Raw genomic sequence first — 27,757 nt, forward strand, 5'->3', positions numbered from 1 at the left:
ACTCCACCAAGCACACATTTCCTTACTTTTTGTGCTATGTTTATATATCTATATATACATATATAATATACAGGCTGAAATTCAGGAGATGATCCTGAAGAGACGGCTGAAGATTCAAGAGATCAAACACAGTGGCTGTCTGCACACTTCATTGTAAGACTGTCCAAAACTTTCACTTTTACATAAACTCTAAGGCAGTATGTTTGTTTTTTGTCACCTTGTGAAAAATCTCAAACTTTAAACACACATTATTAAGCTAAGCAACACATTTTCACACATTGGCTGCATGGTATTTCACCATAAACCTGTTTATGACAGGAAGGAGCAACACTGGAAAGATAAGATAAAAGCTTCAACGTGACTCAGCAGAAATGAAACTGAAAGTTAATCAGAGGACAGCAGAGCTGCAGTCGAGTCTCTCCATTTCTGTCCAAATATAAATTAAACTGAGTTCATCAAGTCTTTCTCAACAACACAGCAGAGTCTCTGCCAAACACTGGTGAGTACAACTGATCATATTTAATGTTCCAACAACCAGCTTTAACACAGGAGACAGGAAGTTCATCTCTTTTCATTTCATATTGACACTTGTAAAGTTGGTCACAATATAACTTTAGACATTTTTATACAGATTAAATGAAAAATGCATGAAGTGTTTTTGAGTCTCTGTCAGTTCTCAGGACTTTTGTAAAGTGTAACTGAATCTTTGTGCATTGGAGTTTAGCTTCACTTCTATTTCCTGATCTTTTATTATTTACTCATAACCTCTGACGGACACACTTCACTTCCTGTAGCTGTTTCACATTAAAAGCTGTGCATTAATGAACCAGCAGGACACTTTTATTGTGAAGCAGCAACAGGAAATAAAATGTGTTTGTCACCAAGTTAGAAGAGCTTTGTTAGCAGTGAGATTCTTCAATAATATTTTCTTCTCTACAACAAGATATGAACATAATATGTGATATTTTATCAGGCTATCAGATTGTATAGAGCAAGGGTATTCAATTAAAATTCCAAGTCCAATTAGTGAAAGTTCCCTCAAGTGAAGGTCCGGAACATCATAATGTCTGTGTTATTTTTCAGTACCTTGAAGTAGCATTGTAGTCCCATCAAAATCTGTGTCTAGTGACTAGATTGTATACTGTCAAATAAATACAGTAGAATTCATTTATTAGTATTTTTACTCAACTTGTGGGGTTAAAATAAATAATCAAATTTAAAAAAGGATAAAATAAGAATAAAAATGTTCTTTTGTTTTATCAAGTAAAGATGACATTTTAAAATAAAGTGCATTAATGAAAGCTTTTGATTGTGCTTCTTAGATAAAGTGCTTAGTTTTAGAAAAATGAAAAGAACCCCTTTTTACTTTTACACTTAAACCATAAACTTAACTTCACATCTAATAACTTTATAACAAAACATCTCAACACACAGGAACTAGATTAGTGTCACATGAGCTGATTATCTATGCACAGTGGTCTGTGAGTTTCTGAGGGCTGCTCCACTTTTACCGTAATATCTAGAGAAACTGCGACCGTTAAAATAGAAATGCTCAAAAATTGACAATTGAACAATTCTCAATATTTCATGGGTTACAGGTCCAGATTGGCCTATTAGTGACCTCTGGTATACTATATACTACATTTGAATCCTTTTTAGTCAAATACAATGAAAATGTCTTTCTCTTCTTTCACTCTACATGTGTAGATATGTCTGCTGCCAGCTGTCTGAGATCTGAAGATCAGTTTCGGTGCTCCATCTGTCTGGATGTGTTCATTGATCCAGTCAGCACACCATGTGGACACAACTTCTGCAAAAACTGCATCAATGAACACTGGAACAGTGATGACCAGTACCTGTGTCCAGTGTGTAAAAAAGTGTTCAACACAAAACCTGAACTTCTCATCAACACATTGTTCTCTGAGATGGTTTCTCAGTTCAGACAGGAAGCTCAACAGAAAGCCAGCAGCAGCAGCTCAGGGCAACAAGCTGCCAAACCAGGAGGAGTTCCCTGTGACGTCTGTACTGGAACCAAACTGAAGGCCCTGAAGTCCTGTCTGGTGTGTCTGACCTCCTACTGTGAGACTCACCTGGAGCCTCACCTGACAGCTTTAGGTATGAAAAGACATCAGCTGATGGACCCTGTGGAGAATCTGGAAGACAGGATGTGTATGAAGCATGATAAACCTCTGGAGCTGTTCTGTAAGACCGACCAGACATGTGTCTGCATGCTCTGCTCAGTTTTAGACCACAAGACACATGAGTTTGTTCCTCTGAAAGAAGAATATGAAGGAAAGAAGGCAGAGCTGGGGAAGACAGAGGCTGAAATTCAGGAGATGATCCAGAAGAGACGACTGAAGATTCAAGAGATCAAACACTCAGTTGACCTCAGTAAGGGAGCTGCAGACAGAGAGAAAGCAGAAGGTATTCAGGTCTTCATCGCTCTGATGGAGTCTGTTGAGAGAAGCCTGAATGAGCTCATTGAGACGATTGAAGAGAAGCAAAGAACAACAGAGAAACAGGCTGAAGACTTCATCAAAGAGCTGGAACAGGAAATCTCTGAGCTGAAGAAGAGAAGCTCTGAGGTGGAGAAGCTCTCACACTCTGAAGACCACCTCCACCTCCTCCAAAACTTCCCGTCCCTGAAAGCTGCTCCACCCACCAAAGACTGGACAGAGGTCAGCGTCCGTCCATCATCATATGAGGGGACTGTGGTGAGAGCTGTGGCTCAGCTGGAGGAGACGCTCAGTAAACAGATGAAGAAGCTGTTTGAAGTTGAGCTGAAGAGAGTCCAGCAGTATGCAGTGAATGTGACTCTTGATCCTGATACAGCAAATCCTCATCTCATCCTGTCTGATGATGGGAAACAAGTTTACTGTGGTGATGTGACGAAGAATCTCCCAGACAACCCAGAGAGATTTTCTTATTGTTCCAGTGTGTTCGGAAAGCAGAGCTTGTCTTCAGGCAGATTTTACTTTGAGGTTCATGTTAAAGAGAAGACTGACTGGACTTTAGGAGTGGCCAGAGAGTCGATCAACAGGAAGGTAGAAATTACAGCGTGTCCTGAGGATGGTTTCTGGACTATATGGTTGAGAAATGGAAATGAGTATGAAGCTCTTGATGATCCTTCAGTCGATCTCTCTCTGAAGTCTCAGCCTCAGAAGGTGGGGGTGTTTGTGGATTATGAGGAGGGTCTGGTCTCCTTTTATGACGTAGATGCTGCAGCTCTTATCTACTCCTTTACTGGCTGCTCCTTCACTGAGAAACTCTACCCATTCTTCAGTCCCTCTATGAATAATGGTGGTATAAACTCTGCCCCTCTGATCATCTGTCCTGTCAATCAAACTGTCCTGAGTGGGATGTTTTACAGCTGGAAAAATGAATGAATAACAACTGAAATTATCTCAAACATTTCATATTTTTGGCTCGTCTGTGTGAAGTTTGATTGACACCTGACATTACATGTGTGGTATAACAGCATCTTATCTACTCCTTTACTGGCTGCTCCTTCACTGAGAAACTCTACCCATTCTTGAGTCCTGATCCTAATCAAGATGGTAAAAACTCTGCCCCTCTGATCATCTGTCCTGTCAATCAAACTGTCTGAGTCAATACCAGGATGCTGATTGATTAGAGACCAAAACTGATCAACTTTAGATTAAATGATTCAGTTAATTATGGTAATAAATGTATATTCAGCAGTAATGTACAGTGTGAACTTGTTTCCATCAGGATATGATTAATGCAGACATTCTTTTATGATTATAATATGTTTAATTTCATGCATGTGTGAATTGACCTTAAATGTATCTTTCTACTGCTTCAGTGTCCCTCCATGATTGTTTCATTAACCTCTTCACTGGAGATCTAGTGTGCATCTCAAAGTTTGCAAAGGTGCCAAGTACGTCAGACTGAAATTTAGGGAAAGTGTCTACATTAATGGACACAAGCACAGATTCAAGTCTTGACTCCTGGTGCATGGTGTATGTGGGTGTGACCAATACATTTTTACAATTCCTGATCCATATTATATACAGTTAGCTAGTTCATACTACTTTATATACAGTTAGCTAGTTTACACTACTTTATATACAGTTAGCTAGTTTAGTCCAGTTGTTTCCAACCTAGGGGTGGGGCCCCTCCAAAGGGTCAGCAGATAAATGTGAGGGCTGCTGAGATGATTAATGGGAGAGGAAAGAAGAAAAAACAAAGTTCTGATACACAAATGTGTTTTCAGTTTTTGGACTTTTTCTCTAATCTTTGATTTTTGCTGAAATATTGGATCATTTGAACATTTATTGAAATGAAAGCATGTGAGAAGTTTAGAGGGGAAAATCACTATTTGGTGGAGCTGTTAACAACTCATAGACATCTGAAATATGAGCCGACTACACACTGCTTTTTGGTTTCATCTTTAACAATGTGTTGTATTTTAAAAGCTTGTTATATTATCCATTGTGTCAAATCTTCATCTGAAAAGTAACTAAAGCTGTTAAATAAATGTAGTGGAGTAGAAAGCACAATAGTTCCCTCTGAGATGTAGAAAGTAACATCACATGGAAATACTACAGTAAAGTACAAATACCTCAAAATTGTATCTGAGTAAATGTACTTGGTTATATGACCCTAAAATAATCACATTGCAGTTCTGTTTCCTCCAGCAGGTGTCAGTGTGAGGCCAGTTTCTTTCTGAAGAACAGTTAAAAAATCTCAAACTTTAAACACACATTATTAAGCTAAGCAACACATTTTCACATGTCTGCTCCATGGTATTTCACCATTAACCTGTTTATGACAGGAAGGAGCAACACTGGAAAGATAAGATAAAAGCTTCAACGTCACTCTCCAGAAATGAAACTAAACATTAATCAGAGGACAGCAGAGCTGCAGTCGAGTCTCTCCACTTCTGTCCAAATATAAATTCAACTGAGTTCATCAAGTCTTTCTCAACAACACAGCAGAGTCTCTGCCAAACACTGGTGAGTACAACTGATCATATTTAATGTTCCAACAACCAGCTTTAACACAGGAGACAGGAAGTTCATCTCTTTTCATTTCATATTGACACTTGTAAAGTTGGTCACAATATAACTTTAGACATTTTTATACAGATTAAATGAAAAAAGCATTATGTGTTTTTGAGTCTCTGTCAGTTCTCAGGACTTTTGTAAAGTGAAACTGAATCTTTGTTTATTGGAGTTTAGCTTCACTGCTATTTCCTGATCTTTTATTATATACTGATAACATCTGAAGGACACACTTCACTTCCTGTAGCTGTTTCACATTAAAAGCTTTCCACTGGTGAACCAGCAGGACACTTTCACTGTGAAGCAGCAACGGGAAATAAAATGTGTTTGTCACCAACTTAGCTAAAGCTTTGTTAGCGGTGAGATTCTTCAATAATAATTCTTCTCTACAACAAGATATGAACATATTCTGTGATATTTTATCAAGCTATCAGATTGTATAGAGCAGGGGCATTCAATTAAAATTCACTGAGGTCCAATTAGTGAAAATTCCCTAAACATCGTAATGTCCGTGTTATTTTTCAGTACCTTGAAGTAGCATTGTAGTCCCATCAAGATCTGTGTCTAGTGGCTAGATTTTATACTGTCAAATAAATACAGTAGAACATTTTAAAATAAAGTGCATTACTGAAAGCTTTTGATCGTGCTTCTTAAATAAAGTGCTTAGTTTTAGAAAAATAAAAAGAATCCCTTTTTTACTTTTACACTTAAACCATAAACTTAACTTCACATCTAATAACTTTATAACAAAACATCTCAACACACATGAACTCTTTTCTCCATGGATTTGATTGGCTGATTAGTGTCACATGAGCTGATTATCTATGCGCAGTGGTCTGTGAGTTTCTGAGGGCTGCTCCACTTTTACCGTAATATCTAGAGAAGCTGCGACTGTTAAAATAGAAATGCTAAGACAAAATTGAACAATTCTCAACATTTCATCAGTTACAGGTCCAGATTGGCCTATTAGTGACCTCTGGTATACTATATACTATATTTGAATCCTTTTGAATCAAATACAATGAAAATGTCTTTCTCTTCTTTCACTCTACATGTGTAGATATGTCTGCTGCCAGGTGTCTGAGATCTGAAGATCAGTTTCGGTGCTCCATCTGTCTGGATGTGTTCATTGATCCAGTCAGCACACCATGTGGACACAACTTCTGCAAAAACTGCATCAATGAACACTGGAACAGTAATGACCAGTACCTGTGTCCACTGTGTAAAAAGGTTTTCTACACAAAACCTGAACTTCGCATCAACACATTGCTTTCTGAGGTTGTTTCTCAGTTCAGACAGGAAGCTCAACAGAAAGCCAGCAGCAGCAGCTCAGGGCAACAAGCTGCCAAACCAGGAGGAGTTCCCTGTGACGTCTGTACTGGAACCAAACTGAAGGCCCTGAAGTCCTGTCTGGTGTGTCTGACCTCCTACTGTGAGACTCACCTGGAGCCTCATCTGACAAAGTCAGGCCTGAAAAGACATCAGCTGATGGACCCTGTGGAGAACCTGGAAGACAGGATGTGTATGAAGCACGATAAACCTCTGGAGCTGTTCTGTAAGACTGACCAGACATGTGTCTGCATGCTCTGCTCTGTTTTAGACCACAAGACACATAAGTTTGTTCCTTTGAAAGAAGAATATGAAGGAAAGAAGGCAGAGCTGGGGAAGACAGAGGCTGAAATTCAAGAGATGATCCAGAAGAGACGACTGAAGATTCAAGAGATCAAACACTCAGTTGACCTCAGTAAGGAAGCTGCAGACAGACAGACAGCAGAAGGTGTTCAGGTCTTCACCACTCTGATGGAGTCTGTTGAGAGAAGCCTGAATGAGCTCATTGAGACAATTGAAGAGAAGCAAAGAACAACAGAGAAACAGGCTGAAGACTTCATCAAAGAGCTGGAACAGGAAATCTCTGAGCTGAAGAAGAGAAGCTCTGAGGTGGAGAAGCTCTCACACTCTGAAGACCACCTCCACCTCCTCCAAAACTTCCCGTCCCTGAAAGCTGCTCCACCCACCAAAGACTGGACAGAGGTCAGCGTAAATCCACCATCATATGAGGGGACTGTGGTGAGAGCTGTGGCTCAGCTGGAGGAGACGCTCAGTAAACAGATGAAGAAGCTGTTTGAAGTTGAGCTGAAGAGGGTCCAGCAGTTTGCAGTGGATGTGACTCTTGATCCTGATACAGCAAATCCTAATCTCATCCTGTCTGATGATGGGAAACAAGTAAATCATAGTGATGTGAAGAAGAATCTGCCAGACAACCCAGAAAGATTTTCTTATTGTCCCTGTGTGTCAGGAAAGCAGAGCTTGTGTTCTGGTAGATTTTATTTTGAGGTTCAAGTTAAAGAGAAGACTGACTGGAATTTAGGAGTGGCCAGAGAGTCGATCAACAGGATGGGACAAATCACAGTGACACCTCAGAAAGGTTACTGGACTATAGGGTTGAGAAATGGAAATGAGTACAAGGCTGGTAATAACCGTCCAGTCCGTCTCTCTCTGAAGTCTCGTCCTCAGAAGGTGGGGGTGTTTGTGGATTATGAGGAGGGTCTGGTCTCCTTTTATGACGTAGATGCTGCAGCTCTTATCTACTCCTTTACTGGCTGCTCCTTCACTGAGAAACTCTACCCATTCTTGAGTCCTGATCCTAATCAAGATGGTAAAAACTCTGCCCCTCTGATAATCTGTCCTGTCAATCAAACTGTCTGAGTCAATACCAGGATGCTGATTTATTAGAGACCAAAACTGATCAACTTTAGATTAAATGATTCAGTTAATTATGGTAATAAATGTATATGCAGCAGTAATGTACAGTGTGAACTTGTTTCCATCAGGATATGATTAATGTAGACATTCTTTTATGATTTATAATATAATTGTTTAATTTCATGCATGTTGGAATTGACCTTAAATTTATCTTTTTACTGCTTCAGTGTCCCTCCATGATTGTTTCATTAACCTCTTCACTGGAGATCTAGTGTGCATCTCAAAGTTTGCAAAGGTGCCAAGTACGTCAGACTGAAATTTAGGGAAAGTGTCTACATTAATGGACACAAGCACAGATTCAAGTCTTGACTCCTGGTGCATGGTGTATGTGGGTGTGACCAACACATTTTTACAATTCCTGATCCATATTATATACAGTTAGCTAGTTTATACTACTTTATATACAGTTAGCTAGTTTATACTACTTTATATACAGTTAGCTAGTTTACACTACTTTATATACAGTTAGCTAGTTCAGTCCAGTGGTTCCCAACCGAGGGGTGGGGCCCCTCCAAAGGGTCAGCAGATAAATGTGAGGGCTGGTGAGATGATTAATGGGAGAGGAAAGAAGAAAAAACAAAGTTCTGATACACAAAAGTTATTTGTTGTTTTCAGTTTTTGGACTTTTTCTCTAATCTTTGATTTTTGCTGAAATATTGGATCATTTGAACATTTATTGAAATGAAAGCATGTGAGAAGTTTAGAGGGAAGAATCAGTATTTGGTGGAGCTGTTAACAACTCAGACATCTGAAATGTGAGCCGACTACACACTGCTGACTGGTTTCATCTTTAACAATGTGTTGTATTTTAAAAGCTTGTTATATTTTCCATTGTGTCAAATCTGCATCTGAAAAGTAACTAAAGCTGTTAAATAAATGTAGTGGAATAGAAAGCACAATATTTCCCTCTGAGATGTAGAAAGTAGCATCACATGGAAATACTACAGTAAAGTACAAATACCTCAAAATTGTATCTGAGTAAATGTACTTGGTTATATGACCCTAAAATAATCACATTGCAGTTCTGTTTCCCTCCAGCAGGTGTCAGTGTGAGGCCAGTTTCTTTCTGCAGAACAGTTAAAAACCTTTGATAATGACAACTATCGTAACACTTCGCAATCTGTACAGCGGAGGTGTATTATGGGTAATATAGACAAAGTAATTGAGTACTCGCTTACTTTCCACTGCTGCTTAAATTATAACAAAATAATAATAATATGGTTGTTGTTTCTGGATAAGAGGCTTTATTGGTTTACCAGTTTTTACAATAATTGTGTTCACTCTGGAGACAAAATGATGTATACTCAAACCAGACCGCATACATACTAGATCTGATCAACCTTTAAGTGTTCTTGATTCACACTATTATCTTACACTGAAACAGAAAAAGGAAGGGAGAGCCTGCACATAGCTGAAACACAGAAATCAAGATCATTGTGAATGTAATGCGTAACGTGGACTTGTTGTAAGATATAGAAAAATACTTGAATAATAAATTGTCTCTTCCCCCACAAAACCTCAAATAAAACAATGATAAAGATATATCAGCTCTTCTTCTGATTTCTTTCCATAATCACATTTTTAAAAATGATTTTGACATCAATTAATTAATACAAAATTAATCAAATTCATATTAAATAAACCATTATGACCAGATATGTCCTGAGTGGGATGTTTTACAACTGGAAAAATGAATGAATAACAACTGAAATGATCTCAAACATTTCATATTTTTGGCTCGTCTGTGTGAAGTTTGATTGACACCTGACATTACATGTGTGGTATAACAGTATATTATGATGATTAGTATGCAGTGTGACATCTGTCTGATTTATAAGTGTATGTATATGTATTTGTTTCCCACTAACTGGTAAATTACATATAAAAATTATATCATGTATCTTATGAGTATCTTATGTTCCTTACAAATGTGGCTCCATTTAAAAGGGAAATAAACAGGCTTTCCAACGGTATAAGATTTATTGCCTAGAAGCTTTGTTACAACAAAGAAATACTCCACCAAGCACACATTTCCTTACTTTTTGTGCTATGTTTATATATGTATGTATACATATATAATATACAGGCTGAAATTCAGGAGATGATCCTGAAGAGACGACTGAAGATTTAAGAGATCAAACACTCAGTGGCTGTCTGCACACTTCATTGTAAGACTGTCCAAAACTTTTACTTTTACATAAACTCTAAGGCAGTATGTTTGTTTTTTGTCACCTTGTGAAAAATGTCAAACTTTAAACAGACATTATTAAGCTAAGCAACACATTTTCACACATCGGCTGCATGGTATTTCACCATAAACCTGTTTATGACAGGAAGGAGCAACACTGGAAAGACACAATAAAAGCTTCAACGTCACTCTGCAGAAATGAAACTAAACATTAATCAGAGGACAGCAGAGCTGCAGTCGAGTCTCTCCACTTCTGTCCAAATATAAATTAAACTGAGTTCATCAAGTCTTTCTCAACAACACAGCAGAGTCTCTGCCAAACACTGGTGAGTACAACTGATCATATTTAATGTTTCAACAACCAGCTTTAACACAGGAGACAGGAAGTTCATCTCTTTTCATTTCATATTGACACTTGTAAAGTTGGTCACAATATAACTTTAGACATTTTTATACAGATTAAATGAAAAATGCATGAAGTGTTTTTGAGTCTCTGTCAGTTCTCAGGACTTTTGTAAATTGTAACTGAATCTTTGTTTATTGGAGTTTAGCTTCACTGCTTTTTCCTGATATTTTATTATTTACTGATAACATCTGTAGGACACATTTCATTTCCTGTAGCTGTTTCACATTACAAGCTTTTCATTAATGAACCAGCAGGACACTTTTATTGTGAAGCAGCAACGGGAAATAAAATGTGTTTGTCACCAACTTAGCTAAAGATTTGTTAGCGGTGAGATTCTTCAATAATAATTTTTCTCCACCACAAGACATGAACATATTCTGTGATATTTTATCAGGTTATCAGATTGTATAGAGCAGCTGTATTCAATTAAAATCCACTGAGGTCCAATTAGTGAAAATTCCCTCAAGTGAAGGTCCGAAACATCATAATGTCTATGTTATTTTTCAGCACCTTGAAGTAGCATTGTAGTCCCATCACGATCTGTGTCTAGTGGCTAGATTGTATACTGTCAAATAAATACAGTAGAATTCATTTATTAATATTTTATCTCAACTTTTGGGGTTGAAATAACTAGTCAAATAAAAAAAGGATAAAATAAACGTAACTTCACATCTAATCACTTAATAACAAAACATCTCAACACATATGAACTCTTTTCTCCATATATTTGATTGGCTGATTAGTGTCACATGAGCTGATTATCTATGCACAGTGGTATGTGAGTTTCTGAGGGCTGCTCCACTTTTACCGTAATATCTAGAGAAGCTGCGACTGTTAAAATAGAAATACTCAAAAATTGACAATTGAACAATTCTCAAAATTTCATCAGTTACAGGTCCAGATTGGCCTTTTAGTGACCTATGGTATACTATATACTATATTTGAATCCTTTTGAATCAAATACAATGAAAATGTCTTTCTCTTCTTTCATTCTACATGTGTAGATATGTCTGCTGCCAGGTGTCTGAGATCTGAAGATCAGTTTCTGTGCTCCATCTGTCTGGATGTGTTCACTGATCCAGTCAGCACACCATGTGGACACAACTTCTGCAAAAACTGCATCAATGAACACTGGAACAGTAATGACCAGTACCTGTGTCCACTGTGTAAAAAGGTTTTCTACACAAAACCTGAACTTCGCATCAACACATTGCTCTCTGAGGTTGTTTCTCAGTTCAGACAGGAAGCTCAACAGAAAGCCAGCAGCAGCAGCTCAGAGCAACAAGCTGCCAAACCAGGAGAAGTTCCCTGTGACGTCTGTACTGGAACCAAACTGCAGGCCCTGAAGTCCTGTCTGGTGTGTCTGACCTCCTACTGTGAGACTCACCTGGAGCCTCATCTGACAAAGTCAGGCCTGAAAAGACATCAGCTGATGGACCCTGTGGAGAACCTGGAAGACAGGATGTGTATGAAGCACGATAAACCTCTGGAGCTGTTCTGTAAGACCGACCAGACATGTGTCTGCGTGCTCTGCTCTGTTTTAGACCACAAGACACATAAGTTTGTTCCTTTGAAAGAAGAATATGAAGGAAAGAAGGCAGAGCTGGGGAAGACAGAGGCTGAAATTCAAGAGATGATCCAGAAGAGACGACTGAAGATTCAAGAGGTCATACACTCAGTTGACCTCAGTAAGGAAGCTGCAGACAGACAGACAGCAGAAGGTGTTCAGGTCTTCACCACTCTGATGGAGTCTGTTGAGAGAAGCCTGAATGAGCTCATTGAGACGATTGAAGAGAAGCAAAGGACAACAGAGAAACAGGCTGAAGACTTCATCAAAGAGCTGGAACAGGAAATCTCTGAGCTGAAGAAGAGAAGCTCGGAGGTGGAGAAGCTCTCACACTCTGAAGACCACCTCCACCTCCTCCAAAACTTCCTGTCCCTGAAAGCTGCTCCACCCACCAAAGACTGGACAGAGGTCAGCGTCCATCCACCATCATATGAGAGGACTGTGGTGAAAGCTGTGGCTCAGCTGGAGGAGACACTCAATAAAAAGATGAAGAAGCTGTTTGCTGAAGTTGAGCTGAAGAGGGTCCAGCAGTATGCAGTGGATGTGACTCTTGATCCTGATACAGCAAATCCTAATCTCATCCTGTCTGATGATGGGAAACAAGTATATGATAGTGATGTGGAGAAGAATCTCCCAGACAACCCAAAGAGATTTTCCAAGAATCCCTGTGTGTTAGGAAAGCAGAGTTTGTCTTCAGGTAGATTTTACTTTGAGGTTCAGGTTAAAGAGAAGACTGGCTGGGCTTTAGGAGTGGCCATAGAGTCGATCAACAGGAAGGGACAAATCACACTGATACCTCAGAAAGGTTTCTGGACTATATGGCTGAGAAATGGAAATGAGTATGAAGCTCTTGATTATCCTTCAGTGCGTCTCTCTCTGAAGTCTCGTCCTCAGAAGGTGGGGGTGTTTGTGGATTATGAGAAGGGTCTGGTCTCCTTTTATGACGTAGATGCTGCAGCTCTTATCTACTCATTTACTGGCTTCTCCTTCACTGAGAAACTCTACCCATACTTCAGTCCCTGTCTTAATGATGGTGGTATAAACTCCGCCCCTCTGATCATCTGTCCTGTCAATCAAACTGTCTGAGTCAATACCAGGATGCTGACTGATTAGAGACCAAAACTGATCAATTTTAGATTAAAAGATTCAGTTAATTATGGTAATAAATGTATATGCAGCAGTACTGTACAGTGTGAACTTGTTTCCATTAGGATATGATTAATGTAGAAATTATTTCATGATTTATAATATAATTGTTTAATTTCATGCATGTTGGAATTTACCTTAAACTTGTCTTTTTACTGCTTCAGTGTCCCTCCATGATTGTTTCATTAACCTCTTCACTGGAGATCTAGTGTGCATCTCAAAGTTTGCAAAAGTACCAAGTACATCAGACTGAAATTTAGGGAAAGTGTCTACATTAATGGACACAAGCACAGATTCAAGTCTTGACTCCTGGTGCATGGTGTATGTGGGTCTAACCAACACATTTCTACAATTCCTGATCCATATTATATACAGTTAGCTAGTTTAGTCCAGTGGTTCTCAACCTAGGGGTGGGGCCCCTCCAAAGGGTCAGCAGATAAATGTGAGGGCTGCTGAGATGATTAATGGGAGAGGAAAGAAGAAAAAACAAAGTTCTGATACACAAATGTGTTTTTTTCTCTAATCTTTGATTTTTGCTGAAATATTGGATCATTTGAACATTTATTGAAATGAAAGCATGTGAGAAGTTTAGAGGGAAAAATCAGTATTTGGTGGAGCTGTTAACAACTCATAGACATCTGAAATGTGAGCCGACTACACACTGCTTTTTGGTTTCATCTTTAACAATGTGTTGTATTTTAAAAGCTTGTTATATTATCCATTGTGTCAAATCTGCATCTGAAAAGTAACTAAAGCTGTTAAATAGATGTAGTGGAGTAGAAAGTACAATATTTCCCTCTGAGATGTAGAAAGTAGCATCACATGGAAATACTACAGTAAAGTACAAATACCTCAAAATTGTATCTGAGTAAATGTACTTGGTTATATGACCCTAAAATAATCACATTGCAGTTCTGTTTCCTCCAGCAGGTGTCAGTGTGAGGTCAGTTTCTTTCTGCAGAACAGTTAAAAAATCTCAAACTTTAAACAGACATTATTAAGCTAAGCAACACATTTTCACATGTCTGCTCCATGGTATTTCACCATTAACCTGTTTATGACAGGAAGGAGCAACACTGGAAAGATAAGATAAAAGCTTCAACGTCACTCTCCAGAAATGAAACTAAACATTAATCAGAGGACAGCAGAGCTGCAGTCGAGTCTCTCCACTTCTGTCCAAATATAAATTCAACTGAGTTCATCAAGTCTTTCTCAACAACACAGCAGAGTCTCTGCCAAACACTGGTGAGTACAACTGATCATATTTAATGTTCCAACAACCAGCTTTAACACAGGGGACAGGAAGTTCATCTCTTTTCATTTCATACTGACACTCGTAAAGTTGGTCACAATATAACTTTAGACATTTTTACACAGATTAAATGAAAAAAGCATTATGTGTTTTTGAGTCTCTGTCAGTTCTCAGGACTTTTGTAAAGTGAAACTGAATCTTTGTTTATTGGAGTTTAGCTTCACTGCTATTTCCTGATCTTTTATTATATACTGATAACATCTGAAGGACACACTTCACTTCCTGTAGCTGTTTCACATTAAAAGCTTTTCATTAATGAACCAGCAGGACACTTTCACTGTGAAGCAGCAACGGGAAATAAAATGTGTTTGTCACCAAGTTAGCAAAAGCTTTGTTAGCGGTGAGATTCTTCAATAATAATTCTTCTCTAACACAAGATATGAACATATTCTGTGATATTTTATCAAGCTATCAGATTGTATAGAGCAAGGGCATTCAATTAAAATTCACTGAGGTCCAATTAGTGAAAATTCCCTAAACATCGTAATGTCCGTGTTATTTTTCAGTACCTTGAAGTAGCATTGTAGTCCCATCAAGATCTGTGTCTAGTGGCTAGATTTTATACTGTCAAATAAATACAGTAGAACATTTTAAAATAAAGTGCATTACTGAAAGCTTTTGATCGTGCTTCTTAAATAAAGTGCTTAGTTTTAGAAAAATAAAAAGAATCCCTTTTTACTTTTACACTTAAACCATAAACTTAACTTCACATTTAATAACTTTATAACAAAACATTTCAACACAAATGAACTCTTTTCTCCATGGATTTGATTGGTTGATTAGTGTCACATGAGCTAATTATCTATGCACAGTGGTCTGTGAGTTTCTGAGGGCTGCTCCACTTTTACCGTAATATCTAGAGAAGCTGCGACTGTTAAAATAGAAATGCTCAGACAAAATTGAACAATTCTCAACATTTCATCAGTTACAGGTCCAGATTGGCCTATTAGTGACCTCTGGTATACTATATACTATATTTGAATCCTTTTGAATCAAATACAATGAAAATGTCTTTCTCTTCTTTCACTCTACATGTGTAGATATGTCTGCTGCCAGGTGTCTGAGATCTGAAGATCAGTTTCGGTGCTCCATCTGTCTGGATGTGTTCACTGATCCAGTCACCACACCATGTGGACACAACTTCTGCAAAAACTGCATCAATCAACACTGGAACAGTAATGACCAGTACCTGTGTCCACTGTGTAAAAAAGTTTTCTACACAAAACCTGAACTTCGCATCAACACATTGCTCTCTGAGGTTGTTTCTCAGTTCAGACAGGAAGCTCAACAGAAAGCCAGCAGCAGCAGCTCAGGGCAACAAGCTGCCAAACCAGGAGGAGTTCCCTGTGACGTCTGTACTGGAACCAAACTGAAGGCCCTGAAGTCCTGTCTGGTGTGTCTGACCTCCTACTGTGAGACTCACCTGGAGCCTCATCTGACAAAGTCAGGCCTGAAAAGACATCAGCTGATGGACCCTGTGGAGAACCTGGAAGACAGGATGTGTATGAAGCACGATAAACCTCTGGAGCTGTTCTGTAAGACCGACCAGACATGTGTCTGCACGCTCTGCTCTGTTTTAGACCACAAGACACATAAGTTTGTTCCTTTGAAAGAAGAATATGAAGGAAAGAAGGCAGAGCTGGGGAAGACAGAGGCTGAAATTCAGGAGATGATCCAGAAGAGACGACTGAAGATTCAAGAGATCAAACACTCAGTTGACCTCAGTAAGGAAGCTGCAGACAGACAGACAGCAGAAGGTGTTCAGGTCTTCACCGCTCTGATGGAGTCTGTTGAGAGAAGCCTGAATGAGCTAATTGAGAAGATTGAAGAGAAGCAAAGAACAACAGAGAAACAGGCTGAAGACTTCATCAAAGAGCTGGAACAGGAAATCTCTGAGCTGAAGAAGAGAAGCTCTGAGGTGGAGAAGCTCTCACACTCTGAAGACCACCTCCACCTCCTCCAAAACTTCCTGTCCCTGAAAGCTGCTCCACTCACCAAAGACTGGACAGAGGTCAGCGTAAATCCACCATCATATGAGGGGACTGTGGCGAGAGCTGTGGCTCAGCTGGAGGAGACGCTCAGTAAACAGATGAAGAAGCTGTTTGAGGTTGAGCTGAGGAGGGTCCAGCAGTTTGCAGTGGATGTGACTCTTGATCCTGATACAGCAAATCCTAATCTCATCCTGTCTGCTGATGGGAAACAAGTATATGATAGTGATGTGAAGAAGAATCTGCCAGACAACCCAGAAAGATTTTCTTATTGTCCCTGTGTGTCAGGAAAGCAGAGTTTGTGTTCTGGTAGATTATATTTTGAGGTTCAAGTTAAAGAGAAGACTGACTGGAATTTAGGAGTGGCCAGAGAGTCGATCAACAGGATGGGACAAATCACAGTGACACCTCAGAAAGGTTACTGGACTATAGGATTGAGAAATGGAAATGAGTACAAGGCTGGTAATAACCGTCCAGTCCGTCTCTCTCTGAAGTCTCGTCCTCAGAAGGTGGGGGTGTTTGTGGATTATGAGGAGGGTCTGGTCTCCTTTTATGACGTAGATGCTGCAGCTCTTATCTACTCCTTTACTGGCTGCTCCTTCACTGAGAAACTCTACCCATTCTTGAGTCCTGATCCTAATCAAGATGGTAAAAACTCTGCCCCTCTGATCATCTGTCCTGTCAATCAAACTGTCTGAGTCAATACCAGGATGCTGATTGATTAGAGACCAAAACTGATCAATTTTAGATTAAAAGATTCAGTTAATTATGGTAACAAATGTATATGCAGCAGTAATGTACAGTGTGAACTTGCTTCCATCAGGATGTGATTAATGCAGACATTCTTTTATGATTTATAATATAATTGTTTAATTTCATGCATGTTGGAATTTACCTTAAATTGATCTTTTTACTGCTTCAGTGTCCCTCCATGATTGTTTCATTAACCTCTTCACTGGAGATCTAGTGTGCATCTCAAAGTTTGCAAAGGTGCCAAGTACGTCAGACTGAAATTTAGGGAAAGTGCTGACATTAATGGACACAAGCACAGATTCAAGTCTTGACTACTGGTGCATGGTGTATGTGGGTCTAATCAACACATTTTTGCAATTGTCCTGGGCATTATTATATACAGTTAGCTAGTTTATACTACTTTATTTACAGTTAGCTAGTTCAGTTCAGTGGTTCCCAACCTAGGGGTGGGGCCCCTCCAAAGGGTCAGCAGATAAATGTGAGGGCTGCTGAGATGATTAATGGGAAAGAAGAAAAAACAAAGTTCTGATACACAAATGTGTTTTCAGTTTTTGGACTTTTTCTCTAATCTTTGATTTTTGCTGAAATATTGGATCATTTGAACATTTATTGAAATGAAAGCATGTGAGAAGTTTAGAGGGAAGAATCAGTATTTGGTGGAGCTGTTAACAACTCATAGACATCTGAAATGTGAGCCGACTACACACTGCTTTTTGGTTTCATCTTTAACAATGTGTTGTATTTTAAAAGCTTGTTATATTATCCATTGTGTCAAATCTGCATCTGAAAAGTAACTAAAGCTGTTAAATAAATGTAGTGGAGTAGAAAGTACAATATTTCCCTCTGAGATGTAGAAAGTAGCATCACATGGAAATACTATAGTAAAGTACAAATACCTTAAAATTGTATCTGAGTAAATGTACTTGGTTATATGACCCTAAAATAATCACATTGCAGCTCCGTTTCCCTCCAGCAGGGGTCAGTGTGAGGCCATTTGTTTTTATCTTATCAGTTTCTTTCTGCAGAACAGTTAAAAAACCTTTGATAATGACAACTATCGTAACACTTCCCAATCTGTACAGCGGAGGTGTATTATGGGTAATATAGACAAAGTAATTGAGTACTCGCTTACTTTCCACTGCTGCTTAACCACTTAACGTACGCTGTTCCGTCTACGGAACGGGACGGATGTTAGGAGGTAGCCACAAGTTCTTCTGAATGTTTTAAACACCAACCCTTAAACATATATATTCATGCCGTACATTGTTGGAAAGCTTAGATTGTCCTGATTCATTCAAGACCACTCACGATTTATATGGTTGCTCACAGCCGTAATAGTATTACCGATTAGCTCGGCTAGCCCCTGAGCTAAGTAAGAAAAGCTATAATGCCTACATACCTTCAAAGTCTTCTCTTTATCCACAACGATCATCTTATGACTCAGGACTTTCTGTACAGCTCGCCAAGTATCCATTCTTGTGAAATATGAAATCCATTTCCATAAAACCGGAATACTTTCCTCAATATGTCCATGTATTTAGTCCAACACGTAACGTAATAACACAAATAACAAACCACATGCGGTCCGTTCACGTCATTTCCTGACCTGCGCGTCCATCTCAGAGTACACGTGACTAGATGTTTACGACCGTGAGCCTCCTCTGCTTCTGACGACACCACACACAAGCCAATCGGTGTTTAGGATTAGGCAGTACATGTCTCCAAAGCCAATGAGGACATGTGACCGACAACAATGACGACATGGCTTTGATTGACTGCTGTTCCAGCCTATGGAAATTATTCGGTGAAATGAAGTTGATAACCTTTTAGCCAATAGTCAGAGGTTTCCAACGGTGTATGACACCAAAGTCCTTCTAAGGCTTATTATAATGTCTCTAAGCTATTAGTTTGTCTGTCCATAAACAAACTCCAAGCGTAACCGGCGTGCGCCCGGTGCGTAAAAGAGTTGAACCATATATCATTACGCACACGGCATTTTGGTACACAGTTGGTTCTTCTTCGACTTGACATATGACTTATACCAAAATAAACAGATAGATAGATAGATAGATATGGCCAAACAAAAAAATATAGTTATATGTAATAATAATAATAATAATAATAATAATAATATGGCGTCAGCTTTCATTAGAGACCAAGATTTTGATTGTAGGCAAAGGGGATGTGAAGTTATAGGTGTTTGATTGTGGTTATACAGCTTTGGTAACCATGGTAACCAAGTGTCCATTTGGAGTCTCCAAAAAGGACCTGAGGAAAACACATGGACATACCTGTTGAAAAATAACTCTGAAAAATTCATCTTTTGGTCTTTTGACTCCAAATTTGGACTGCATGAATCCAAGACCTGTGGCTGTGGCCTCATTGTGTCTATATCCTGCTGAGAGGTCCCTGAATGTCTGTACACATGTCATTGTAAAGGCAAACCTATGGGCGAGTAAACAACCCCATCATTGTAACCTCTGCCACTCTTTGTCAGTAAGTCACAGAATCACACAGACACTTTTACAAGAATCCTGAGAGTGTTTCCTTTCCAATGATACCAGACACATCTCTGAGTCTCAAACTATGTGGGATCTGTGCTGCTCACAACTTGGGCATGTCGTTTAGGCTAACAGCATAAAAAACAGGGGCGTGTGTTAAGTGGTTAAATTAAAACAAAATAATAATAATAATATGGTTGTTGTTTCTGGATAAGAGGCTTTATTGGTTTACCAGTTTTTACAATAATTGTGTTCACTCTGGAGACAAAATGATGTATACTCAAACCAGACCGCATACATACTAGATCTGATCAACCTTTAAGTGTTGTTGATTCACACTATTATCTTACACTGAAACAGAAAAAGGAAGGGAGAGCCTGCACATAGCTGAAACATAGAAATCAAGATCATTGTGAATGTAATGCGTAACGTGGACTTGTTGTAAGATATAGAAAAATACTTGAATAATAAATTGTCTCTTCCCCCACAAACCCTCAAATAAAACAATGATGAAGATATATCAGCTCGTGTTCTGATTTCTTTGCATAATCACATTTTTAAAAGTGATTTTGACATCAATTAATTAATACAAAATGAATCAAATTCATATTAAATAAACCATTATGACCAGATGTGTCCTGAGTCTGTGTGAAGTTTGATTGACACCTGACATTACATGTGTGGTATAACAGTATATTATGATGATTAGTATGCAGTGTTACATCCGTCTGATTTATAAGTGTATGTATATGTATTTGTTTCCCACTAACTGGTAAATTACATATAAAAATTATATCATGTATCTTATGAGGGGAATATTGAAGACGACAACCAGTATGATTTCCTCAGGTTATAACTATATTGTATATTTTCCCTTTCTTAAATTTTTATATTTATACACACAATATTTACAATAATTTAGAAGCTTTTCTCTATCGTGGCATTTGATGACATCACTCTCCTGCTTCCTGCTGTTTAGAGTCGATGTCGTGCTCGCTGTCGTCCGAGTAACGCTCGTGATCATCCGAGTAATGCTCGTGATCGTCTGAGTAATGGCAGCTTTCATCTGAGTAACGGCGGTCGACGTCTCGCCGGTAATCCTCCTCCGAGCGAGGACTGCCAGCGTCTTCTCTGTCGCGGTGGTGCGATGAAGCTCTGTCCCTCTCCTCCTCCTCATCCTCATTACCTCTCCTACTTCCTTCGCTCTCGTCCGGATCCACTTCCATGTCTTCATCGTCCAGAAACACCTTCCTGTAGTGGACGGCTTCGAAGCCCGTGTCTGCCTCATCTTGCTCACTGAACAAAAGAAGAGAAGAATCAGCTTCTCATTACTGAACCTAAAAGTTCAAATTAATTTACAATCATCAGTAAATAAATCAACAAGAAACAACCATGAGTCAGCAGCTTTATTAAAAGGGGACATTTAACAATCCGTCTACGCTAACTGAGATCAAATGGGATAATCTAATTTAACCAAATGAATGTTTTGGTCTAAATTAATATAAACAAAACCTTTAATATCAGTTACATATCTATCTATCTATCTATCTATCCATCCATCCATCCATCCAACTATCTATCTATCTCTCTATCTATCTATCCATCCATCTTTATGTATCCATCTATCTATCCATCCATCTCTATCTATCTATCTTTGTCTCTATCCATCCATCCATCCATCCATCCATGTCTCTATCTATCTATCTATCCATTCATCCATCTATCTATCTATCTATCCATCCATCTATCTATCTATCCACCTATCAATCTATCTATCTATCTATCTATCCATCCATCTATGCATCCATCTATCTTTCTATCCATCTATCCAACTATCTATCTATCTATCTATCTATCCATCCATCCATCCATCCAACTATCTATCTATCTATCTATCTATCTATCCAACTATCTATCTATCTATCTACCCATCTATCCATCTATCTATCCATCCTGCCACAACAGGTCACGTTTTATTATTCTCATTGTAATTTGTGTTTTATTTTTGTCACTTACCTCTTGTCTTGTTTCAGATCCACTTCCTGTCAAGTTTCCTGCCTGCTGTGTCATTGTCTGCTTCTCCCTAACGTGTTCCACCTCTCTCTCCTTGTCTTCCCTCTCCTCATGTATTTAGTCTGCGTCTTTCCTTCCTTCAGTGCCAGATCGTCTTTGCCATCGTGTGAAAGTTCGAGCGATTTTGTATTGAGGTTTACTTTTGCCTATTACCTACCTTTTTGCCTGTTGGACTGATTATCTGGGTACCTACCTGTTTCTGATGAAAACTCATGAACTCCCAACCCACCCATCCATCCATCCATCCATCTATCCATCTATCCATCCATCCATCTATCTATCCATCCATCTATCTATCCATCCATCCATCCATCCATCCATCTATCTCTCTATCCATCCATCCATCCATCCATCTATCTATCTCTCTATCCATCCATCCATCCATCTATCTATCTCTCTATCCATCCATCCACCCACCCACCCATCCATCTATCTATCTATCTATCAATCTGTCTATCTATCTATCAATCTATCAATCTATCAATCTATCAATCTGTCTATCTATCTATCTGGTTCCCTCCACGTTATCCGGGTCAACAGACTTACGTGTAGTTAGCGTATTTTTTTACAGTGACATCACAGGTTTACCTGGACAGAGACGCTCGGTGCGCAGATCCTGCTCTCGACGCCTTGCTGTTGATAAAGTCCTCTGTGAGGTCACATCCCTGCAGCTTTTCCGTGTAGTGCTTCTCTGCTGCCTTTCGGGCATTCCTCTGTTAGTGAAGCACATGTTAAGTACAGACAGCTTCTGTTAATAATGCTGTTATCACCAAAGATATTAAACCATGTAAGGAAACTGTATTTTTTCTGAAATAAGATTTTACTTAAATACAACCCTGAGGTACTATTTAAGTATTTCAATTTTATCTTACTGTATACTTCTAAACTACATTTCAGAGGGAAATATTGTACTTTGTAAAGCCTACTAACTTCATTTTATATTGTATACATAAAATATATAGTTACTTTATGACATATGCATTGTTATACAGTATATTGGCTGCTTGCTATGAGCCATAGGTCCATAGGTTTTTCAACGTTTCCACCTTCCTCAAGAGCAGCAATCCAGTGAGTTACAGCAGACTATCACGGGTGTGAACAAATGTGATGCTTTGATTTACAGTTCAGCTTCAAGTTCACCTGTGCAACCTGCTCCAACAGCAGCGGCCTTCCCTTCACTCTCTCCTGTATCTCTTTAATCTCCTGCTGGTATTCCTTCCTGCGCAGACGGTCTTGTTTCCTACAAAAGAAAACAGGATTATGGTTCATTGTCACAACCGTCATCAAGAAAATGATATTCCTGCTGACATCATGTTGTTTTTAAGTCACCTGAATTCTTTGAGTTTGGTCTGGTGGGTCTGTGAGAGCGCCACGTGGGGGTCGTTGGCCTGGGCGCGCTTCACCACTACCTTCTGTAGCTTCTTCTCCCGCTGCTTCTGCCTCTCCTGCCACTGCTCCTCCTCCTCCTCAGCCTTCTTCCTCTGCTCCAGCGCCTTTCTACTCGAAGGGGGGAAACAATCGTGGTCACAGATGAAGGAGGGTTTGGAGGAGGAGGAGGAGGAGGAGGAGGGCTTTGGTGAGGGCACAACAGTCAGCTATGGGGTATAAATGCAGTTTTGGAGTTCCACAAAGATTCAAAACATTTAGACTCTGGAGGTCACTATGGTTAAGAGGGTGTTTGATGTCTCTCCCTAGCTCATCTACAGCGAGGACGGTGGAAATCTAGGAGTCCTACAGGTGTACCTCACAGCCTCGTGGCGCTTTTTGGTGGCATCTGTGGCTTTGGAAGGCAGGAGCTCCAGGCTGCCTGAGAGGGACGAACAGAGGCTTGAGTTTGGCGTCCGAGCCCTCCCGGGGCTGATGTACGGCCAGCGCAGCATCTTAGGGCTGCCTTGCTCCTTCTCGATCTCTGCCAGGATGCGTTCTCGGTGCGATGGGATCTGCGATGTTTTCAAGTCGAAGGGTTCGCATGCAGTCGTGGGCCTCACCTCTTTTCGTTTCTCCAGGCTCTTCTGGAAGCGTCTGTAACTGGCATCGAAGTCCGGCACCTCGTTGTTGATCTTGGGCTTGTGGGAGAAGTTATCGCCGTCGGTTTCTTTGGATTTCTTGCGTTCATTGAGTCGTCGTGAGAGCATGCCTGGAGGCATTGAAGCGTGTTGGAGCAACTCCTGAGCTCTCATCTGTATCTTGATAGAGCGATACAGCTGCTCCTCCTTCATCTGCTCCCCAGATGCTGCTGCGTACACTGCTTTGGGAACAGGTTTGGCCTTGAAGGGTTTGACCTTCTCCTGGGCGGACAGCCGCTGTTCACGCTGCTGCTTCTGCTCCTTCTTCAGTCGCTCCCTCTCCAGGAAGCTGAACGGTTTGGAGACAGTTCGTAGATGCTGATCTTCTCGCTCTCGCAGGGTTCGCCGCCGCTCCTCGTTTCGCTCCTGCAGGTTTTCGTAAAGCGGGAGGTGAACGTGTGCTGGGACGGGACTGGCACGGAACTTCATCTGGCACTCCGTCAAATCCTCCAGCTGCCGTCTCAGCTCGGCGTTCTCCATTTCGATCTCAGAGCGCGTCTTTATGCCGCGCTTTCGCTTCTCATCCTCACGCAGCATCATATGGAACGGTTTTGGGACAGTCATTCTGTGTTTCCAAGACTCCTGCTCTCCGCCTTTATGACCCGTCCTCTTCTTTCCTTTTCCTCTCTGTGGTCTGCGGCTCTCCTGGTCTACTGGCAGCGAGCAGGACGACAGGTGGTGATTGTGAGGGGACAGCTTGAAGTCCTGCCACATGGTCTTGATGTGTTCTTTGGGAGAAAAGAGTAGGCCTTTCTCCACATCGTTACTGGAAGCTTTCTCATCATCTGATGAGTCTGACTGTCTGGAGCCTCGCCTCAGTTCAACAGCAGACTGCGACTTCCTCAAACGCCACGAAGCTGCTTGGCTGCACAGCACCCTAATGAGAGATATAAACACATGAATGTTAATATGTGAACTAAGGTTGAGTAAATGGTAACACTGAACAAAACAAAAATGGAAAATGAGCTTGAGCTTTTTCTTGAAATATGTGATATACCAGAAATACAGAAAATGTTCAGTAGAACTGCACTTATGTACGACAGAAAGCAGGACTGACTTTACTCAGAGACAAATTGTCCCATTTTACCATATTTACCAGGTTTAATTATGTATGTCACTCAAATATCACTCAAACAATTCATATCATTGACATATAAATGAAGTGCAATTCAGGCTACAGTATAGTTTAGTCTAGTGGTATATTATCTAGTCATGCAGATAATTCTGTGTTTTAATGCTGAGGTTTTGAGATTGGGGTGAATGTAATGTCGTTGTTTTTTTTGTAAATTATGGACAATTCTGACAAATTCAACAGCAACTTTTAGCGTGAGCAGATTTAATAGAGGACATTTCTTCTGTAGGAAGCTGGAAGACTTTTAAAATGTCAAATTTAAATGGTTTAATCCCCAAAAATGAAATTCCAGTGTTCATAGTGGCTCTTGACTTTTGACAGACTTTAAGATGAATTGTGAACCCGTCCTTTAAGCTGTTGTGATATAAAATGCTCTTATAGCGACCTCTTCAGACCAAAAGCAGCAACATCACAGATTCACATTCATCCTACATCAGGCCTGTTCACACCAATCAGGAGCACACATGACTTGACCAATCAACTGTCTGAGGACTGAGATCAGTTGATTAAATAAGTCGAGCCTGGTGTGCTCCTGATTGGTTGGAATGAAAACCACATGACCTTTTATGGAATAGTTTGGACCAGGGGCGATTGTAGCATCAGACCTTTAGAGGGGCTCAGCTCCTAATGAGAATTTGACGTACAATGGCCTGCAAAAACCCCACCAATAATAATTGATTTATTATTAGGGGTTCTGAGATCAAATTTGGGGTTAGAGCACCCCTAAAAAGAGTCTATAATCACCCCTGGTTTGGACACCTCTGTCCTACATCCTCATCCCTAGAATCATGACAGAAAGCCACCCGCCTGTGTCCCCCCTCCAGCATCAGTGCGTCCAGAGGGTCCATGGCCTTGAGATGCAGGTTTCGGTGGTACATGTCCTCCAGCTCAGCCATGGTGCGGAAGTGAGCCTTCTTCAGCTCCTCCAGCTTGCTGTAGTATTCCTCGTTGGAGAAGAAGATTTCACTCAGGTCGAGGCGGTCCCCTGCTGCTCTGTAGTCTCTCATCAGGTGAGGGCCACCATTCCGCTGGTAGTCCTCATCGCAGAAATCTGAGCCCGAGTCCTCATATTCCAGCTGAAATCAGACGACAAATGGCACAAAATGTGTTCATATAGTAAATGACAAACTGATAGTTTAGTTTAGAAACTGTAAGATGAGTTTTTGTATTGCTGGCTGCAGGATGGTGTGTTTAAGCACCTGGCCTCCTGGAGCAGAGCAGCCCTGCTCAGAGGCTCTCAGGCTCCTCCAGGTCTAAGCCTATTATCCTACTGCAGCAGCGACGTGGACCATATGGTGGAGCACAAAAGGCAGCTTAGCGTGAGAGCTCAACTGACACACAAACACTCTCTGCATCAAGTATCTACACTCCGTCACTGCTCACATTATCATGAGGTGTTTGTCATGAACTTTACTGAGGTAGAAAAACGGCAGCAGGATCCTGCGAGGAAGGAGAGCAGCGATGTTCTTGCTGTCCGAAGAACAAATAGGCATATGGGATTAAAAACTTCAGTGACGTCTGGTAATCTAGTCTAGACGGAAGTCCAAAAATAGTCAGGCAAACAAATTGTACAGGTCAAATCCTTCGTACCGCAAAGACTGACCTGAAACTGCCTGGACAAGATCAAGAAAGTGTATCTGCTTCACTCCACAAACTAAATAAAATGAGACTGGTTAAAACTCTGCATTACAACTCTATTTAATCTGGATTATAATATGAAAGAAAGGAGAACAAAACTCACAAACAGTATTCTTAATTTAGTTAAACTGAGACTAGGAGTGAAATAGTGAACTGTTTATCTACTTTAAAGTCAGTTTTCTCACTGTATTAAGTCACAGTTTAATGTCTAAGTAAGGTATGGTGAGATAATTGGATGAGATAGGCCTAAATTATCATAATACTCTGCCTTTCCTCTGACTGTACTTTCACTCTGAATCTTTGTCTGTGGATTTAAGTTATGTTTGCACAGGTAAAATTCACAATATGACTCTTTTTGTAGTGAAGAGAAGCTGCTTTATTTGACATTTCCTCTCACACCGGTGGTTATTCCTTTATTGTGAAGGTGCACCAGTGTTAAATAGAGAGGAAACACTCAAATTATAATGAATTTTTACATGTTTATATTGTTCATTGTGTATTATAGTTTTTCGACATTTTTTATCTAATAACTATAATTGCATCGCTGTAGAGTAACTTTGAAGACATTTTGAGGACAGTCTGGATCTCCACAGTAGATTTAAGACTCAGTCAAGTGATTTTCTTTTACTTTATTTGTCTCTTTACCTCCTTCTCATAGTCCCGGTTGTCCACATGGCCTGTAGCCGTGTAAGGTAAGGCTCTCCCCCGCTCGTATGAGGCTAGAGGCGCCTTGGTGTGCGGGTCCACCGGCGTTTTAAAGCAGGAGGTGACCAAGGCGTTTGTCCGGTGGGGGTTCGCCATGTCTCCTTCGTGTTTCTTCCAGTTTTTCTATCAAATTTAACGCTAAAAGTTGTTATTTTAAAGATAATTTAACTTCACTACAAAGAAAGAGGAGCGTTCCAACGGTCAGTCGGTAACCAGGCAACCAGCAGGTGCGCTCCCCTAGCAACGGAGTAGCTCCTACTAGCTCGGTTGGGAAGGAAGTGACGTAGCGCAGCAGGAACGTTCTTCAGCATAAAGTTAAAATTTTAAAAGTGAATTTATGGATATAAATAATTAATTTCGATTAATTTTACCTATAAATAGTACACGTTTTGTACGTTTTGCCTTCAAGGCGACACAAACATAATAATTTGATTTTTAATACTGAACTTAATTACTTTTTGTTTCGTCTTTCATCGTAATTCCCGTTAATAT

The 27,757-nt window shown here is 40.0% G+C and overlaps 5 protein-coding genes across 5 annotated transcripts; 4 read left to right on the forward strand and 1 right to left on the reverse strand.

The window, feature by feature from the left end:
* The first annotated feature begins 396 nt into the window (after window positions 1–396).
* LOC128379844 (E3 ubiquitin-protein ligase TRIM21-like) lies at window positions 397–3,386 on the forward strand. Its single transcript, XM_053339488.1, has 2 exons — window positions 397–499; window positions 1,708–3,386. The coding sequence occupies exon 2, from the start codon at window positions 1,710–1,712 to the stop codon at window positions 3,384–3,386; it is 1,677 nt and encodes a 558-aa protein (XP_053195463.1). The 5' UTR covers window positions 397–499; window positions 1,708–1,709.
* A 2,703-nt stretch (window positions 3,387–6,089) lies between these two features.
* Window positions 6,090–7,733, forward strand: LOC128379855 (E3 ubiquitin-protein ligase TRIM21-like). The gene has a single exon (XM_053339499.1). The coding sequence runs from the start codon at window positions 6,090–6,092 to the stop codon at window positions 7,731–7,733; it is 1,644 nt and encodes a 547-aa protein (XP_053195474.1).
* A 2,461-nt stretch (window positions 7,734–10,194) lies between these two features.
* Window positions 10,195–13,037, forward strand: LOC128380184 (E3 ubiquitin-protein ligase TRIM21-like). Its single transcript, XM_053339901.1, has 2 exons — window positions 10,195–10,304; window positions 11,389–13,037. The coding sequence occupies exon 2, from the start codon at window positions 11,391–11,393 to the stop codon at window positions 13,035–13,037; it is 1,647 nt and encodes a 548-aa protein (XP_053195876.1). The 5' UTR covers window positions 10,195–10,304; window positions 11,389–11,390.
* Window positions 13,038–14,315: 1,278 nt separating this feature from the next.
* Window positions 14,316–17,202, forward strand: LOC128374905 (E3 ubiquitin-protein ligase TRIM21-like). The gene is made up of 2 exons (XM_053335128.1): window positions 14,316–14,342; window positions 15,450–17,202. Exon 2 carries the CDS (start codon window positions 15,452–15,454, stop codon window positions 17,093–17,095), a length of 1,644 nt encoding a protein of 547 aa, XP_053191103.1. The 5' UTR covers window positions 14,316–14,342; window positions 15,450–15,451; the 3' UTR covers window positions 17,096–17,202.
* A 3,402-nt stretch (window positions 17,203–20,604) lies between these two features.
* On the reverse strand, window positions 20,605–27,361 carry fam161a (FAM161 centrosomal protein A). The gene is made up of 7 exons (XM_053339914.1): window positions 27,206–27,361; window positions 25,730–25,998; window positions 23,468–24,667; window positions 23,054–23,221; window positions 22,865–22,964; window positions 22,313–22,437; window positions 20,605–20,947 (listed from the first exon to the last, which is right to left on the reverse strand). Exons 1-7 carry the CDS (start codon window positions 27,359–27,361, stop codon window positions 20,605–20,607), a joined length of 2,361 nt encoding a protein of 786 aa, XP_053195889.1.
* Between the last annotated feature and the right edge of the window lie 396 nt (window positions 27,362–27,757).

This window comes from Scomber japonicus, chromosome 2, assembly GCF_027409825.1.
Source record: "Scomber japonicus isolate fScoJap1 chromosome 2, fScoJap1.pri, whole genome shotgun sequence".
Classification (NCBI taxonomy): domain Eukaryota; kingdom Metazoa; phylum Chordata; class Actinopteri; order Scombriformes; family Scombridae; genus Scomber; species Scomber japonicus.

Excerpts from the sequence above, each read along its gene's own strand:
- LOC128379855 (XM_053339499.1), top strand. The coding sequence starts at position 6,090 with ATGTCTGCTGCCAGGTGTCTGAGATCTGAAGATCAGTTTCGGTGCTCC.
- fam161a (XM_053339914.1), bottom strand. The coding sequence starts at position 27,361 with ATGGCGAACCCCCACCGGACAAACGCCTTGGTCACCTCCTGCTTTAAA. Across the intron at positions 25,999-27,205 it reads ACCGGGACTATGAGAAGGAG|CTGGAATATGAGGACTCGGG; the intron begins GTAAAGAGACAA and ends GTCTGATTTCAG. Across the intron at positions 22,438-22,864 it reads TGTTGGAGCAGGTTGCACAG|AGGAATGCCCGAAAGGCAGC; the intron begins GTGAACTTGAAG and ends CTTCACTAACAG.
- LOC128374905 (XM_053335128.1), top strand. The coding sequence starts at position 15,452 with ATGTCTGCTGCCAGGTGTCTGAGATCTGAAGATCAGTTTCGGTGCTCC.
- LOC128380184 (XM_053339901.1), top strand. The coding sequence starts at position 11,391 with ATGTCTGCTGCCAGGTGTCTGAGATCTGAAGATCAGTTTCTGTGCTCC.
- LOC128379844 (XM_053339488.1), top strand. The coding sequence starts at position 1,710 with ATGTCTGCTGCCAGCTGTCTGAGATCTGAAGATCAGTTTCGGTGCTCC.